Here is an 18,866-nt window from a genome sequence, read left to right as displayed (position 1 = left end):
ATATCTCAACTGGGTATTGTCCCAAGTATAGTTGCTGTAGTCGGTAACAGAGCTACATTCATGTACATTAATGTTTTGAGAAACTTGTTTTTGTTCCATAAAGGATGCAATGAAGAGACGTTTTGTACATCATTGTTACTGAATAATTAAAATGACTAAAAACACTTCAAAGCTAGTAGGGTGAAAGATGTGTGTATACAAATTACAATTTATAAACTTACAAATGCTATGCATAATGCAAAAAAGGCATACTGTACATGTACATAATTTGCTGCTTCATTTTGCATGTATTTTTATCTAAGCAGTTTGCCATCTGCTGTTGTTGAAATGCTTGATAACATCTATTAATCCTTCGATAAAACCCAAAACATCTGTCAGAAGGCAAGAACATTGTCAGTTTGTTATACATGTGCAATAAAATTCACTATATTTCCTTTTTTTCTAAAAAGTCCGAGGAAAACATAGCTGAAATGTACCATAGGCTTTAAGAACCAATAAAAAAAAATATTCGTTATATTAATATAAAACCTCATTCTAAAATGAGGCTTTCAAAATACGGTACAGTCCTGAAACAAAAGTTGAGTAATTGCCAAATTGCACAGACTGAAGTGTGAATTGTCTTTATCTGCACAGCGCATCAATACTTGGTGATAAAAAGTGAAAGTATTAAATTGATCTATAGTTTGGAAGATGCATAAATTTACATAGCCTATGCTGTCATTGAAATTGCAATTTTTCACTTTAGCAAGGCTAATTAGCTTGGGATCAGATCAAATAGTCTTTATGGTACTTCATTTAAATAAGTTGGAACAGGATAGCCAAAATATTAATGGATACAATAGAATAATTTAACAAACAGGTATATTGTAGAGTTAAAGGATATACAATATTTGCAAACATCAAAAAATAAAACTACCAAATTTTTATGGAATACTTACTTACTAGACTGTTAGTGAATGACAGTCTAAAGCATCCTGTAAAATCACAGCACCTGGTGTGCTGACATTTTCAAGAAAAGTGGTATTTTTGTATCAATTTCCAACGATGGTCGGCTGACCAGCCTTGGAAAAAAGTAGGTTTTTTTTCAACTACTGCCCCTAATTTTCCATATTTAGTTTGCAACTGTATACAATTGATTATACCTGTATGAATGGGTACAAGCCAGCTAGACTGGTTCCCTGACCTTACAATTCCCCGACGTCTATAAATTGCTCTGTTTCATCTTAAGTTGAATCAGGGAACCAGAATACAAGAACATGATTGTTTTTCTTGGTTTTTCCAGCATCTACATGTATGGACTCAAAACTTTAAACAAGTCAGTGTAACAGTATTTGCTATAAAATACTAACCCCCAAAAACATCAATTTCTGAAAATTACAGCAAAAGCAAATGTGTTATTATTCCCTTTTAAAATGGGTAATATTTTGCTTTTTGCAATAATTAGCAAAGTGACTTAAGGACACAATACAAAACAAGGGAGATAAAAATATTTTATTATCCTTGTAAAATGCAAACAGCTTTTCCAAATTAGCTACCAACTGAAGTCATTCAGACTGTTTTTGGCTTTACTTTAGACAAACAAAAAGAGTTGATGTCTGTTGTATTGGCCAACGGATCAATATACAGCACTCATTTGTTACACGTGCATCTGCAGTTTGGCTTTGTATTTCATGTTTAGTATTCATGGTCCAGTTGTCAATTGGATATCTAATGAGCCGGAAACTCAAGGTATGGATTGAAACAGGTGACAGACACGTCAGCTTTGTTGTCACCATTGGGATGTGTGAATGGTAGGTATAAGAACTCACAGATTTTTTTGATTTTTCTTTCCAGATTTGCACCAATAGACTTGTGATTTGTTCATGTTACACCACATAATTGCCAAGAAATCCCATAAAAAATGTTTTAGTTTTGAAATAATTTTGTTACAATTTATACTAATTTTATCATAGTTTTGTAATACTGTTGTTACCTGTACAGTATGGAGTGGAGTATAATCGAGTAGACTTAAAGGAATCGTTGAAGCATGGAGGTGTGAAAGCTGGGGTCCTATAGAGACCAAGTTATATGTTTGTAAATCAGTGACTTGAGATGAGTGGAGTGTTTCTAAAAAAAAGCTTCCTTCAAATTTCGGTGATTGACATTGGGGTTTTAAAATAAATGATGTAATAAGAAGATCAGTCTTGAGTCAGTACATGTACATTGAACTGCCATTCACAAGCACTGTACTCTATGTATGTTTTACTAGACACTTCCCTGTTTCTTTTTGTACACGTGCATTAGTGAAAAAAAAAACCTGCTCAACATACTGAACTACATGTGTAGTACAATCAGCTACGTCATGTATGTATGAGCTGTGGCATGCAGAATATGAACTGCCTCCACCAACTTAGATTACGATGTATAAAATGTGACTGAGCTCGTCCATTTTTGTTCAGATAAATAAACAGTTGGAAGACGTTCAACGTCTGACCGTTACTTCACCCTCAGCTTGTGCATTAGTATTGGAAGCTGACAGTATTTTGAGGGTTGGTTTCTTTGTTTATGTAGGAGATCACAGGTAAGCAGGGTCGCTTGTCGTTTTGTACTGGTTGAGTTGCCAAAACATTGAAATCTCCACATTGTAAAGCAAAAGTGAAAGTTGTGGTTAGAGTCTAGTAGGACGTAGGACTGTGCAGAATGCACCGATTATTCAATCATCAGTCGGATAGGCGATAAGCAGTTTTACCATTTTAAATTTTTTCTAAAAAAAATGAACAGTCTTGAGGAGATGATGATGAAAACATCCACGATCGTGTAGAAGCTGCCTGGTGTTATTGTTTGTCAAATGCTACGCTTTTGTTGAAAGTCACTTTTTCGTGATTTGAGAGCTTCCATGAGGACTATTACATGTAGCTCCAAATTCTTTGTTAAGATTGGTCAAATTATCAGTCGTATCCGCATCCTGATTATGCACACAATATCTGAACAATTATTTCATGTATTCAGACTGAGATTGCCCAAGTACGACAGATGCTTGCCAGAGTATTATGCTATTACAGCAGTTGGGCTGGCAATTACAAGTGTCGTCTGATTGGTGATGACAGACAATCTCGTATGGTACGTTGGGGGGGGGGGGGGGGGGAGGTGTACACAGGCAAAGCCTCACACCATATGTATATGTATGTGTGTCATCCCAATATCAGTAAATGTATTGAGCTTCATTCTGCTCATACCAAGACACTCATCATTTTTGGGTACATTGTAGATGGTAAGAATTGTCGGCAATTGGATGGCTTAGCCCACGAAAGTCTTTCGACTTATTTCCAGTGGCGGCCCTTGGTAGAAGAATTGTGAAAGAAATTACAGTTTTAGTGGTGGCAGGAAAGCCCAGAATGATATTCTAGGGGAAAACCCATGGAGACAGACAGGGACTGAAAACCCAATCCATATATTGGCTGCGGGCAGGATTTAAACCCGGGTCACAGCGGTGGAAGGCGAGACAAATACCGCTACGCCAACCTGATCCCCTATCTGCCATGACGTATTTATGTAATTTTTCAGTGTAAATTTTATACAGGTTGCACCCCTTCTGATTTGAAAATCACAGGCTGGTGGAAAAAGGCACACCTGGATTTTTCTAGGCATGTGATTTTTCTAGGCGTGTGATTTTCTAGGCATGCGATTCTGTGGTCCTGAAACTGGAACTGAACAATCCGGTATTTTTTTTATAATATTCATCTTGGTTTACAGTGAAGCCATATTCTCTTCATCGACATACTTTTTTCCACAAATTATGTATAATTAAGTATAACTATGCCATGAATGTATGCTGAGGTTTGTGGAACAGAGGGATTCAGGCGTGCGATTATTCGCACTTCTCAGGAAGCTTTAGGTGTGTGATGGCGTGGGGGTGCTATCGCACGCCTCAAATCAGAAGGACTGGGTTGTAAGCACATTTCCTGTTACTGTACACAATTTTGTTGTTTAGAAAAGATGCAAGACTGCTTATAGTGAATTTAGTCTTGAAAGCCCGACTTAGACATCTCAACTGAGGAATCCAACAAAAGATATACTGTAACCAGACTATAATCTGTTGACAAAAGCTGCGGGATCAGCTGGGTGTTTTTTCTGTGGATTTTTCCTTGTGCTGTCCCTTCTTCCTCCTCTTGTCTTCATTAGCAATGGGGGAGGCAGCACATGGGATGTAGCCGAAATGATCGCCAAAAAAAGCCGTCTTTGTTATTGTGAGGTGAAATTCCACATGAGTTATCTGACCTATTGTAGGTGTAAGAACTCCCCTGGTATGTAACGGGGAATAAATCTGGCCGACAGTCACCCCCATTGTGAGTCCTCCCCCTCCCACCCTTAAGGCTAAGGATTTCATTCTTGAAAAGTTCCTGTAAACGGAGTGAGAATATCGTGTCATGGGTTCCTGCCACCCTGTTTGGATTTATAATGTGGCGGGTCTTTTTCTTTTGTTGGCGTACAGGATTTGCCACTGTAATGATAATCCGTTGCTTTATGTGCTGAGAGTACTGCTCAGGTACCACCCTTAACAGAGTGGGAATAAAGCCCAATTTTGCCCTCCATTATGTCCTTTCCTTGTACAATTCCTCAGTTAACTTTGTCAGAAAACAGCCATATGAACACCTGTGTGAGATGCCTCTGTGTACACCTTATTTTTTGAGAGTGTCTAATTCCTTGCTACATGTATTCTTTTTCCTCCTGTTAGATTTTTGGAACAATGGACGTTTTCCTTGCTCCGTGATCTTTACAGCCTGCAGCCATGTAGCATTCCATCGGAGTAACTGCAGTAGGTGAGTAAGTTATGTGTCAAAGATTAAAGGTACTGGCACATGTACATGTAGGATCGTTTGATCGTGTATACTTCTCTCCTGCCCCTTTTCCACTTTTAATTCAGTTATTTCCATGTGTTTTTAATATATCTTTTACTTAATGTTTTTATTTTTAATGAAATATTGTAAACCACATCCAATTTGGGCCACGATTTGTGGTCTTATAAACCAATTTCTTCAATTCAATTAAACAGTGTGCAATGACAGTGAAAACTTCATTGCGAAGTTCTCAATGTCACAAATTGTAGCAATTATGCATGAGAATAACAGATGTTAGCAAGGCCAGTGCCATCCTGTTACACTTCCTGTTCCTGGTTGGCTTGAAGAAACTGGTTATTTCCTTCCTAGAATCAGAAGAGAAAGTAGAAAGTTGCCGAAAGCCAGAGAAAAAATCCATCACACTATCCAGTCTCAAGTCAGGTGACGAGTCATTCAAATGAACTGTGAGTGTGACAACAGTATTCCTTTGTCCTTGTTACGGTACAATGTGACTGGATGTGTGATTGATTTGTGATCGATACATGTAAAGGCCTCTTTACAAAGTTGTGTGGAGCAAGTTTCTCATGTTTGAGAGATAGTTATGAAATGAACTAAAAAGCTGCTTTGTGACTAGTACTGATATAAAAAAAAAACCCAGATTTTTTTAATTCGGTTTGAATTCCACTACTCAGTTTTTGGATTGTGGAAATCAGATATTCAAAACCAACATTAAAAGTTTTTTTGGAACATCCCCCAATTTGCTCCATAGTCTCTGGTTATGACCACATTTATTGCTAGCGATCTTCTTGGTTCATGACTAGCCTGCTCATTGGACTGATCAGAGAGTTCCCTCCCACTTTAAGTCACCATTACAACTCTGGAGTGTTTTTGTCAAGGCCCAGTGGTCATTGAATCCTGGAAACTATAAAAAAATCTCCCTGGAGGGCAGTGCATGCGGCACCTCACTTGTCACTTTAAGTTGGCAGGACTGTGAGCTGATTGTGAACTTCCAGTGAAATCATATTTCACCGTTATTTGGTTAAAAAAAAACAAAAAAACACATACAGATCAAAATGTTAATGGGCTTGGCGTTTCAATCCGAGCAGGTTTCTTGGTTTTTTCCATTACAATCTGTCAATTTTTACCCTGCTTCCAAAGTAAAAAGTACATCAGCAAAGGAGTCTTACTGTATTGATTTGGAATTCCAATCGACAAAACATATGCACACAGTATGTATCAAAAATGTTTCCTTTTGTGGACAAGTAGAGATTACAAACTTCGTTCATTTTTGTCATATTGGTAAAGTTTTAAATGTCCCTGAAGCAAATTTTAACTGGATCTATTTACGTCATGTAACCATTGATTTGTGTTCAATGTTAACAAAACAATAGCGCATTTGTATGTCATTGCGTGCACATTACTTATATCGTTCAGAAATGTTTAACACTTTCACGTATCTCATGTTGCTCTTTCAGTAGATAATATTTGTTGTTGGACTTTTGAATGACATTTAAATTCAATACCGTTTCCCCCACAGGAAATCACCGGTTAACATGTGAATTGCATTCACATCACATTTCAACGGGAGCCAGTTATATTTTGGCCGCATTGACATTTGGAGTTGACGTCACAATCCTGTGTGAATTCCGAACCAATGAACACTGTCTGGAATTCAGAGGTAATCACAACTCGCTCATGGGACGATGAGAGCTCGTATCCGGCCGACAATCTTTGCTGCCGCCCTCCTCCTGTGCCTATCCCTGTACCTCTTCCTCTATGAGGGCGGGGTCAGTCACGCCCACCCCAAGGGCCAAGTACCAGGTTTCTTTTCCCTGGCATCCATCACGCATCTCTTTGCCACGGAGCTGACGGTACCGGCCAACGTTCAGATCCGAGGTCTACTGAACACGACGGACGGCTGCCATCGACTGTGGCTGAAGGGAGAGTCGCTGTGGTTTGATTTAAAGTTTAACGGGAGTCTGAGTCCGCTGTGGACACGACATAACAAGAAGCTGTCAACGGAGGTTGCATTATGGTGGAAAGTAAGTTGAACATTAAATGTATCATTGTTGGAAGTTTTTTTATCTTTAAAAAAGTACTGAGTTTTATTCCAGAAATGCAAGTATCTGTCAAGATAGCCAATATGGCTCATCAGGCTGGCCTTTATCTCTGGCTTCATTGGCATGAAATGTCTGAGAATAATTCGATTTCCCTGGATGGGATGCTAGGGCCACAAAAAAAAAATCTGCTTCCGGTTTCCCTACGTACTCTATTCTGACAGCCCCTACCCTAATTTTTTTATGGGAAAATTGAGAAAAAACACCCAAAACCATCAATTGCTACCTTTACCCTTGACTACACGCAGACACCTCAAAAAAAAAAAAATACACAAAAAAAAAAAAAAAAAAAATCCCTACCTACCTACCTATTTTCAAATACCATAAATGGATGCAGAACTTTTTTTGGGGGGACCTAGTCCATTGCAGGTTACTCCCAAACTAATGCCAGTACCCATTCATAGTAAGTGGGGGTGAAGTGGCTTGCCCAAGGACACAACATTTGAACCCCTTACCCTCTGATCATGAGTCACAAACCCTAACCACTAGGCCACACTCTAGCTATTCCACAAAAGGTATTGGCACAAAAGGTATGACTGGAATGCGATTTTGTTCTTCAAGTCATGTCACAAGTCATGCAAGACTGCCAATTGAGTACATGCATGTGAAAATGTTGGATACAAATTTCTGAAATGGTTAACAGTGAGTCTTAAGAAACATACATACGGTAGTTGTATGCACTTTTCAAAAAGCTTAATTGACACATGAAATTCTCAGAAACTTAATTATTTATCCATACATATTCTTCACAAAATGTAAAAAAAAGTAATCAAGTTGTACAATATTAATTATGTAGTTCTTAAAAGACACAGCCTTTCTGCAATTTTTTTCAGTTTTGAATGAGTGCCTTTACTTCTCAAAGTTAGGATGTCACTTAGATGTAGATCTTCCCCGAGGTTGCCCCTTCTTGTGTACCAAACATCTTCTATTTGTCCTCATCCTCTGTGATCTTGCCTCCCGGCAGACGTTACAGAACAGCAAGTTCACTAACATCTCCGAGGTAATGAGGGAGGCACTGCGTGTCATCCCGGGGGAGGATCCTTATCGCATACGGGACGTCGGGCGCTGTCTGCGCTGCGCCGTGGTCGGCAACTCAGGGAACCTCCGTGGCAGTAACTACGGCCATCTGATCAACTCTCACGACTTTGTCTTCAGGTGGGTTGGGTGCTATCTTTGACGACCTGTCTATCTTTTCTTGGCGAGGATTAAGGGTCTCCAGAGACACAAACAAAGCCTTGAGCTACAGTGTGTGATTGTTTATCAAGTTTAGAATGAGTAGAACAAGTAGCAGTGTTATAGTCCACTTTTTTTCAAAGTCTCCAAGTATACTAATACAAAAGGTCATGTTTTACGTGTACTGTAGGAATAAAGCCGAATTATTACTACAGCTATTGACTGCAATCTGTGAATAAGGAAGAATGTGGGTGTTTTTTGAAAACACAACTTTCCATAGTTATTCAAGAAATGTATCAATATTTTTTCTCCAAATATTTGGACACTTTTTAGCATACAGGACACATTAGTCTCAAAATACCACACGGATTAGTTTCTTAGGCTTAATTCCAACTGTACCACAGTATCCGCCATCCGATTATTTCAACATATTGAATCTATTTGATATTACATGATTTTGCTAACATAATTGCTGTAGAGGAATCCTCCCCCATTGGAATTTCCACTTGCAAACGTTGCCCAACACTTTGCCAAACTCAAATGGCATGTTTGAGCGCCATGGTGCAATGGTTATGGTGTTTGACCCCTGTGCCATGGTACGTACATGTAGGTTCAAACCCTGACGAGAAACATGGCGTTTGTGTCCTTGGGCAAGACACTTTACTCCACCTTTGGTCAAAAAGCGGTATAAATAAGTACCACACAGTATATTCTTTATAGATAAATGGGACATCACCAAGCCCATGTACAATAAAAATGCACTCAGCAGTTTATGTGGCTCGACCATCATCTTTGTAAAAAGCATCTTTACTTTGCTCTTTTCCAAAACAAACCCACAGAATTAACAAGGCCCCTACTGTGGGCTTCATGACTGATGTCGGCAGCAAAGAAACGCACCATTTCATGTACCCAGAGAGTTTCCTGAATCCTGGCCACGATGTGAACTTTGTCCTGATGGACTTTAAGCTGCTGGACATTGCCTGGCTGACCAGTGCACTGACCAATGGCAGCATTAAGAGGTACATGGAGACTGGGGAGAGGGGAGGGGGGTGGCTGTAAAGATCGTGTTTAGATTTCTTGTAGTCAAAACCGTGACTGTGTATGATACCATATGTTGCAGACTGTAAGCAGTAAGCAGTTCTAAGCACACCAAAGGCAAGCATACCTCAGAGCAAAAAGCTGCTTAAATTGGTGACGTAACAATTGAAATCTCTGTGCGCATACAACCGTTGGCACATCTACGCCATATACATGTAGTGCTTCAGGTTAGCACCATTTTCTGCTTGTGAAATTGAGGTAAGCTCAGTTTCAGAGGCGGCGGGAAAAAAACCTAGATATGTATCATAGAGATTAGAGAGAAACCCATGGAATCATGTAGGGACTAAAAACCCAATCTACAGTTGGCCTGGGAGGGGAATCGAACCCTGGCCTCAAAGATGGAAGGAAGAATGAACCATTGCGGCTACCTGACTTCCCAATCAGACGGTCTTTTAAGGACACTGCTTAAATGAAAAAAAGGGAGAACATTGTTTTTTTTTTTTTAATTAATTAGATATTTCTCATCAAAAGACATGAAGTGGTGATGTTCAGGGTTGAGTCTTAAATGTACTTCAAACTAGGAAAAAACATCCATAACAAATTAGCTCTTTTTTTTCCTTTGTAGAACATACACGGCAGTCATGAAAAAGATAAATGTAACTAGAAGCAAGGTATGTTATCAGTTATTTGACATTTGTTAAATCTTTTGATGTGATGTCTGAATTTTTGGCTGGAATTCATGTTATTATTATTCGGAAATTGTCTTGTTCCAATATTTTTCTAAATTATGCATCCTGTTCACACTATTTTATGACAGTCAAATATTTTAGTGCCCTATTTTTCCTCAACTTTACTTCTTTAAGAACCAGTGACTCTTCAAAGCTGTAAAATAATTTCTGAGTCTTGAGACTTCTGTTACATTACATTTGAATGACCCTTTGATAAAGTCCTTACTCTTCAAATTTCATGTAAAAGCATTCAATCAAAAATTCACTGACATAATAAGGTAACATAGGTTTTTCTCATCACTGTTGCTGATACATGTGCAACAGATTACTTTAGTTGGAAGAAAAGGTTATGTACGCTGTTCACACCAAATACATCCAACAAATAAATAGATATTGTAATGCTTTGAAAGGTTAGGCCAAATATAAAAAAAAAGGCTTCCTTTTTGGAGGCCGCCTTTTTTTTTTTTTAACACACACAAAAAGATAGATTTTAAACAGTGACATTCTGGCGTCTTTGTCTGTTGCATCTAGCCCATATTAAGCTGTCATTCCTGAGTCCAAGTGGCGGCCATTAAAAAAAAAAAGCTGGCAGCCATCTTGAAAAATAGCCCGGTCGGGCGGCCATTTTGGAAGGGAAAAAAAAAAGGGTCTCCTTCTTTTTTTTCAAAAAGCAGGACGCTAAACATGTTTTTTTTTTACTTGGCCTTAAGGATGTAGATGAAGTGAAAGTAAATGTTCTCTTTCATTTGGTTGTTTTATTGTCTTCAGGTGATGATCTACAATCCAGCCCTTATGCATCACGTTCACACTGAATGGACACAGAAACATGGCCGGTACCCGTCAACTGGTCACCTAGCGATGTTCTTTGCCTTGCAGATATGTGACGAGGTATGCCAGAGAAAGTCATCGTAGAATAAAGGCTTTGAAACCTAAACAAATGTTGAAGTTGACGTCAAATACTCTTAAAAGGGGCTTTGTTTGTTGTTAAATGGTATGAATTTCTTAAAAGAAATCAAATTTACAAAATTCAGATTTCTGCAAGCTTGTGTAATAATATAGATGCATTTATCCTCTTGGATGCTGAGTACCGATATGAACATTTTATTTGAAAATGATGCATTTTGCAAATTAGTATATTTTGTCAGTCTTCATTTTGTTGTAAGAGTTTTCTTTGCAGATGAGTCGTAAAAAATCAGTGGACTAAAGGTTTTCTTCAAATTATTTCTGATATTTCTGTTTGTTGAAAGGTTCCCCCATTTATTGGTAATTTTAGGTAAATTATGCGAGTTAAATTTTTTAGGTGGAATTTATTTTTTACACTGTTGTCGTCACTGTTAATGAGTTTTTTTGTTTTAACCCCTTTTCCCTTCAAGGTTAACCTGTTTGGCTACGGAGCCAACAAGCTGGGAAACTGGGATCACTACTGGAAGAAAGACGACGGAACTCACAACTCCTTCTTCAAGAAGACGGGCGTACACGACAGTAACTATGAACAGTCTATCATGGACAGCCTCCAAAAAGCCGGCAAGATCAAGATATATCCGGGGGTCAGATGATCGGAAAAACAAATATTGGCAAGTGTATCCAGCTTGTAGTCAGGAGACTTGACACAAAAACCTTCTTTAGGGGAGGATAGAGCTAGGGTGGGGTGAGAGGAGACGGGACTCCAGACAACACAAGTGTTCATGCAGGGAGGTTACACTGTAACTAAGGTCACATCTGATTTAGTTGGCTACGGCAGTCTTCTCAAATATCCAAGACAAGTTGCAAACAAGTTTGTCCGCAATAGGCCCAATCGTATCAGGTACTAGTTGCTGGATTCTGAACATTTCCCCTGGAATTTTCCTGTGTTGAAGTTATCGACATTGTTCACAAACACTTAACTTCATTCCAGGAAGTTTTCAGGAAATTTGTGTGGAATCCTGCCGTAATACCCAATAGGCCTATTGAGAATATACATGTGGATGAAAACGAAAGCCAGGGTCCAAATTAGTCTGGCGCCTCTACTTGATCAACCCATTATAGAACTTGATGTTCCAAGGAACCTCACAGGTGCGGTTCATATGGGAGCTTTTCACAGGATTTTGTTTTTTTAATGAACAATATGTTCACATCAATTTTGTCGGGCCACCACGAAGTGACGTATCGTCTATGGACTTTGTACACATGATACGTCACTTCGAGGTTCGACCGACGATTTGATGTTATTAAGTGAAATTTTGTCCTTTTTTTGGTGGTGAGCCTGGTAGGTTTCCCATGCTCAGTTAGTTGATGCAGTTTTCTTTCACTGAAGTAATTTAAGAGACAAAGAAATTTACCAAAATCAAATTCTCATAAATAAGTAACTGTTTCCTTACCCCCAAAAATGCTCCCTCCTAAAAAAAAAGAGAACCTCACCTGTACCCCAACAAAATAGTGGCAGCATGATTCAAAGATACACATCGGAATCAAATTCAACAACGACTCTGAGAGAAAATTGTTTTCCCTGTTATTGAACAGCTAACAGTTTCGCCTGCCCGTGCCAAACATTAATCCTAGATGCATTCCATTGTTAAAAGTACTGAATTTATACCAAAAAGAAGCAACCCATAGGTTTGAAATATCGGTCACAAATGAAGCCAAAGCTTTCAGAAAAATATGAACTTGTACTTTATTCGGAATTTCACATTGCAGACTGTAAATTATTCGCAAAAGTTTTTTTGAACCTAGAAGTTCTGAGGTTAATATTCATAGTGAACACCGACACACTGCTGCAGTTGGCACTTTTTCTGAGGTTCATTTTTCTTTTGAAAATTGCCATTTGTTGTTCGTTTGCAAATCTTCAAATCCATGGTAGATTTGAAGTCAGAGAACAGCCAGTCCAGTATGTCAAGGCAGATTCTTGCCGTAATGAACTCTGACACAGGGTCAGCTTAATTTAAATATTCATGTCCATGCACTTGGGTACTGCATGCCACGTCAATGCTTACTTTGGATCCTGACCAATCAGACTACAGGAAATGAAGCGTTGTCAACCATAGCAACCAATGACATCTCAGAAGCTGTGAGAATGTGAAAACACCAGAATGTGAACATTCTATTGCAATATTTGTGTAATGCTTTTGCAACTTGCAAATGTTTTATGTTCTGTTGAAACCATTCAAATGGAGATACAACCAAACAAAAAAACAAAAAAAATGTGGAGACAATTTTTTCTTCAGTTTATTACAATTTGTGATCCATATACCATGTATACATGTACATATATGTCTAAACAGTACTGTAGAAGTAAATTGCCACTAAAGGCAACATTTTGAAGATGCTCAAAAAATGTGTTAACACAGAGCTTATTTTTCACCATGGTGACATCATACTTTTCAAGTGGGCATAAATTTCCAAGAGAAGTTCATGAGAAAACAGTCCTTGTCAATAAGACGATCTGTCTTTAAAGTATCCCTAAAAAAAGTTAAACTCCACACGTGCTATTGTATGAAGCAAAAAACACAATCTTGTGCTAAACTCATTTTTCAAAATTGTAAGCTTCAGTTTCTAAAGTATTGCTCAATTCTTGCCATAAGCTGAATCCAAAATCAAAGGTTTTATGATTTTTTTGTGCTGCAAGAACTAAAAGTTCTTGTTGAAAGTACAGATTGTATGAATATTTCAATTCCAGTATTTAAGTTGTTCACTTCATTTCAATTTGTACAATTGTTAATCCTCTCCTGTGAGGCCAAGTGCTTTTCCCAGTTGACAATTTCAGGGTAATTATGATTTTAATTGGTCATCCGTTTGTTGGACTTCAGATGAGTTGTGAAACTGTTCAGTATTAAAGTTCATGTTTTAAAGTCATGCAGTTTATGAACAAAAAAAAAACATTTGAACAAATTGCGGCTGACATGTTTTCTAGTGCTCCAGGGTCTTTTGTTTGTACAGGGTGAAAAACAGTTATCCGTTGTTGTATTTTGTTTACGTTCCACCGTTAAGCATTTAAGCCACCTCATGTGAGATAATTTTGCATTTTCCAGCTTCAATATAAATTTGGACTCTATGTACTGTAGCTCTGCTAATTATTTATAATAGGCTGTTTCTAAGATGTGTTAGTCAGTTGACTCTGTTTCTCATGAAGACATTTGGTCATTGTGATGTTGGTGTTTTTATGCACATCTGCTGTGCTGAATCCTGAGAGTTTAATATGCTTTTCTTTCTCTTTACAAAATGTCAATTATTTCATAATAATTTTCCATGATTTATCATTTTCACTGAGTTGTAATCTCGGCAGCCAAGTTGTGGTTAATATTGCCTCTGCACCGAAACAGTTTGTGTCATATTCAGGAATTGTTTTTAATGCCATAAACGCTGACATTTTGGAAAGCAGTTATATCAGCCATAACAGAACTTTGAATGTAAAACTCGATAATTTTGAAACTGTTCAGGTAAATCAGTACTGTACAGAACTGAGTGACTTGTCTTGTAGTTTTTGTCACTTACCAGATTTATATGCTAAGCAGAAATAAGCCAAGCTACCAGTCACTAAGTTGGAACATATTCACATAATGTTTTTGCTGTTAATAAGTTTAGAAGTTCATGTATGAAAAACTCTTTTGTGCTCAAACAATCTGTGTGCTGAACCAATTTCATGATCTTACCAGCTTTTCCCATACTGGTGAGAAAGTGCTTTTTTTTCCTTCTGTTTTTCACCGAATCATATTTGCACTATAATATTATTGTATAATGTTTTCAATGTTTAGTATGTACATCCCATCCAATTTAGGCGTTATACAGAAGTTTAATGTGCAATGGATTTAAGTTTTGATATTGAGAGGTTTTTTTACAGTTGAAATTTATTTAATACAATTGTATGTACTGTATGTATTGTTATGCAAATGTAATATTTAAGTTTATAGTTTGATTTTGTTTTGATTTTCATTGTTAACCAACATACTGTTTACGATAACAGCAATTTTGCCCCTGTAATTGACATACACAATTACCGTGCCTGAAAGCATTGTACAGGCATGAGATTTTTCAGACTTTCGACGGAAATCAGACTTTTTGAATCCGAGGAAAGACATTATCAGTATGAAAAGAGCAGGCCCTTTCATTCCACTTTCAGACTTTATATTAAATTGACAATCTCATCCTTCATTGTATGGTGACCCATACATGCCATCACACATAGACTCAATCAGGCATGAGAATGAATTTCAATGAAAAAAAAACCAGGAAACTTGTGCAAACACAGGAAAAAAGATGTGAAATGAGGCAAAAAAGCCCCAAACAGGCTCAAACAAATAATAACGCAAACATTTGGGCAACTGCTTGGTGCCAAGGCTGATATGCACTGGGTTCACTGCACAATGCAACAGAATCCACTGTTGCAATTTGTTGCATTTTTTATAGCAGGGTTCTTATTTCAGCCAAGTTGCATTTTGTTGCAATTGCCAGGGTGCCCGGAGAAAACCTGTCGGGGGGGGGGGGGGGGGGGGGTTAAGGGAAGCAGTACCTTCTAGGGGATTAAGTTTAAAACATTTCCTCTCATTTCTTGGAAGATTTTTTTTGCCTCTGAAGAAGTCCTTGCTGAGGATGAAATATCAGGCCATTTCCTTGAAGTGATTGTTATGTGTTTTATGTTGAACCAACTTCATGAAATTAAAAGTGTGCTGATTAATGTGCTACTATAAGTTGCACCAAAGTATTTGTATAAATAGTACTTGGAATTATTTAACAGTTTGTTCCATGTGAATTGAAAGATTATTTAGATTTACATATGTTATGAATATTAATTTGTTGCACTATGTAATTAGTATTTGATACTGTGACTGTAAGTTTAAAGAGGATGTTGACTGTATGAAGCAAACTCCTAACTTTTCAAAATGCACCTACATTTGTATGTTGAATTTGGCTGTGTGTAAAATGAATCTTCACGTCCAACAACAATCCACCAAGTTCAACTACATGTCCATGGAATTCTATGAAACAATTTGCTTTGGTTTCAAATTATCAAGGCATTTGTCTAAAACTCAGTACTGCAAAATGCAAACCAGTTAAACTATCCAATACTGAATATGAAATCTTTTGACAGAAATAATATTGCAAGATCTGTATATTTTCCTTAGAAATCATCTTCCTCCAATTAGTTTGGACTCCCAATTTTCAAAAGCATAATTGACATAATGCAGAGAAGACTTCATCAGGATTAATCTTTTACACGCCTTGTGTTTTACAAAATGGTCAACAAAAAATAAGATTCACATTTACTGAGGATTGTATATGACCGTGTGCTGAATTGTTCTGCGTCTTTGTAGAAACAAAACAATTGGACATCTTTTTACAATATCTACATGTGTATACTTACAAATATGAAGGTTTTGGGATTGTTTGACTTGTTAGAGGGGCTGCATTTGTGGACATCATAGTATGAGAACACAAATACCCAACACTATGAAAAATAGGTCTATGTATGTATTTCATTGAGTAGTGTTCTACGTACTTCTCAAAGAGGCAAGATATATGGCCTTCTTTTGTCCACCCATTCAAAGCCCAAAACCCTCCTTTTAGCAGTACTTTCTGCAAAACCAAAGTATAAGAGTCTTTGAAAAACAGTAACTTTTAATGTTTATATCTGTTATATCTCAGCACACGTGCACCTAACACAAGCACCTCATTTATTGTTGTTGAAATAAAAGAGTTACTATGTTGAAATAAATTCTGTGGTCTAGTGCATTTTTTCCCCAAGTATATACACTGTAGTTACATTTGGTTAATTCATCTTAAGAATACTTTAAGTATACAACTGCCAATTTCGTGTTGTTTTCAAATGCACAACTTTTAGCTGTCGGACTAACTAAGTTGTTATGGGCGTTAGGCTGACACCATAATAAGCAAAAGTTGGCAGCAGCATTTGCCTTAAAATCACAACAGGAATTCCATTAAATTTTTTGCCAAAGATGGCTCAGATTTCTTTTAAGTGTGAAGCAATTCCACAAAATTGGGCCGTGTTCAATCCGAGTCTTCATCGTGTGTGTTAGAATGATCTTCTTGTACTGCTTTAATGCCTACAATCATGTCAATCCTTAAGAGGTCTTGAACTGTTTGATAGCATCAATCCACAACATGTACCTAGCGGACATGGCTTCCCAAACACCAGCGTCACTGTTATCACACAGAGCTCCCGTCCTGCCATTGACACTGATAAGAGCATTGCAGTGTCGCACTTTGGAAACAATCTCTAAGAAGGATGACTTCCTACTCTTTGGAGAGAATGAAATTCCTGTGTAGGGTTCTGGGTATGCAGAGTGCTGCATCCCGGAGAATACCGATAGCTGTGCGGAAGGCAGGACTCTTCAGGTTCCAATCTCTATCGTGACCACGAGACAATATTCTGTGTAACAGGAACTCAGTACACCCTCCTCCAGGGATACAAATTCCTTGCGGCTTACACATTTCAGTTTTTTGCCGGCTGTTAGTGTTATTGTTGGACTGAGATCTGATTCCAAAATAGGTGCATCAGGAGCCCCAGTTGTATCTTGCATAGCGGAACCGCAACGTCTGGCACTGGATTGGTCCAAGCTTTCTACACACTCACATTGCACGGTATTGGCATTAGATTTCCTACTTGAGGTCTTATTGATGTTGTCTCCATCTCTCATAGGTACGGCGGCAACAAAGCTGGTTTCCAACCACATACGCAGAGTCTTGAGTGCATTGAGTACTGCCATGAACCACTGCCTGCATATGCCTTGAGTTGGTGCACAGAGTACCAGTTGCTTTGTGCGTACTCTCTCATCATTGAACCCTAGATGAACACCAATGTTTTGTCCAACCATTACAGATCCACAAAATGTAGCACTGCCTATTTTTAGTGGATCTCACGATGTCAGTAGAATCGTAAACTATGTCGGTTTTTGTCAGCCGTGCAAGCCGGCTCAATTCTTCTTCTGGGATCATGTGAACAGCGGAAATTCTGGCAGCTCTGCAGAAGGACAGCGTTGCATCTGAGAGAAGTTCAGATGAAAGAACAAGCATCACCCCACACTCCTTGAGATGTTCAATTAGGGACTGAGTCCGAGATGTTCCCAACTCAAGGAACATTGTCAAGTCTCTGGTACTTTTTGCTGCCAAGGTTGAACGGACATCAGGGGTCCACTTGTCAAGGGAGCAACTGAGAATGACAAATGGCACAGTGGTCAGTGTATCAAGATCGTCTGACTGGAAGGCGAAGTTTCGTGTGAGCACTACGCCATCCAGAAGTTTGGATTTACTGACGGGTTGGTTAGGAACCTCCAGGCACCACGTCATAGTCGTTGATCAGCCCCTGCATGGTTTCGGCGAGATTGCCAACATCTTGACAACTGCCGCAGACCAATTCAACAATCAGCTCAGCCACATGATTAGTTGCGTGCATAGTAAACTTCCCACCGAGAGAAGTTCTCACAATCTTCCTGCTCATGCTTCTCAAATCTCCTCTCTTTTCTTCAACCAGATCCAAGCACACACAATGTCTCCGTAGCTCTGGTAGAACCACCTCAGGAAAGATCTCGGAATGGATGGTCTCCAGAGCTTGACTGACTGCAATCAGGTCTTGCTTACTGGAAGAATCCGAGCTTGTGCTTTTCAGTGAAACTGCATCCTGCAACTGCGCAGTAGTTCCGTAACGATCAGCACAAACGATTTGGAATTGTCTCCCGTGACATCGTGATGACTCTTGACATGCTGCAGGATCCATCTTGCTATTGGATGAGACAAATGCAAGGAAGTCAAGATGGTGAGGCCGTCTCCAGTTTATCACCACTCTGCCTGACGGTGAGGTCAGCATGGTGTGAAGTGCATTGGGACGATGGAATCCCTCAAGAGGCCCTCTATAGTCTCGCATATCGTCACGGCAGTCAAAGGTTTAGCTGGCAATTCCTGACCCTCTGCAGCTGATAAACATTGTAATATAAATAATTGAAACAGGAATTGGAAGTTTTGCTTTAAAATGTGTGCACTGGATGTAGCTTGAGTATTAGCCCGAC

General features: G+C 38.6%; 2 protein-coding genes across 5 annotated transcripts in view; one reads left to right on the top strand and one right to left on the bottom strand.

Annotated features, from left to right (window-relative positions):
- The window catches only part of LOC119739149 (CMP-N-acetylneuraminate-beta-galactosamide-alpha-2,3-sialyltransferase 2-like), a 20,770-nt gene extending 5,044 nt beyond the window's left edge, over positions 1-15,726 (top strand). The window contains exons 2-9 of one of the 4 annotated variants that reach the window (XM_038213981.1): positions 4,715-4,799; positions 5,193-5,281; positions 6,355-6,859; positions 7,899-8,089; positions 8,947-9,126; positions 9,771-9,816; positions 10,642-10,761; positions 11,247-11,429. In XM_038213981.1, coding sequence (XP_038069909.1) covers positions 6,521-6,859; positions 7,899-8,089; positions 8,947-9,126; positions 9,771-9,816; positions 10,642-10,761; positions 11,247-11,429 — 1,059 coding nt within the window. In that variant the 5' untranslated portion in view covers positions 4,715-4,799; positions 5,193-5,281; positions 6,355-6,520. Of the gene's footprint in view, positions 1-4,714; positions 4,800-5,186; positions 5,282-6,354; positions 6,860-7,898; positions 8,090-8,946; positions 9,127-9,770; positions 9,817-10,641; positions 10,762-11,246 lie in introns of those variants that run through there. The other 3 variants (XM_038213979.1, XM_038213980.1, XM_038213978.1) reach the window with 3 other exon arrangements.
- LOC119739148 (Bardet-Biedl syndrome 10 protein homolog) lies at positions 14,910-18,634 on the bottom strand (the record flags this gene model as incomplete). The annotated part of the gene is given in 7 exon segments (XM_038213977.1): positions 14,910-16,943; positions 16,946-17,117; positions 17,119-17,310; positions 17,313-17,715; positions 17,717-18,142; positions 18,144-18,489; positions 18,492-18,634. Coding segments are annotated over 7 exon segments (1,774 nt in total), but the record flags the coding sequence as incomplete, so codon positions are not given.
- Between the last annotated feature and the right edge of the window lie 232 nt (positions 18,635-18,866).

Source organism: Patiria miniata, unplaced genomic scaffold (genome assembly GCF_015706575.1).
Source record: "Patiria miniata isolate m_02_andy unplaced genomic scaffold, ASM1570657v1 HiC_scaffold_30, whole genome shotgun sequence".
In the NCBI taxonomy this organism is placed as follows: Eukaryota; Metazoa; Echinodermata; class Asteroidea; order Valvatida; family Asterinidae; genus Patiria; species Patiria miniata.
The sequence above is the reverse complement of the archived record's forward strand: the minus strand, read 5'-3'. Positions and strand labels throughout refer to the sequence as shown.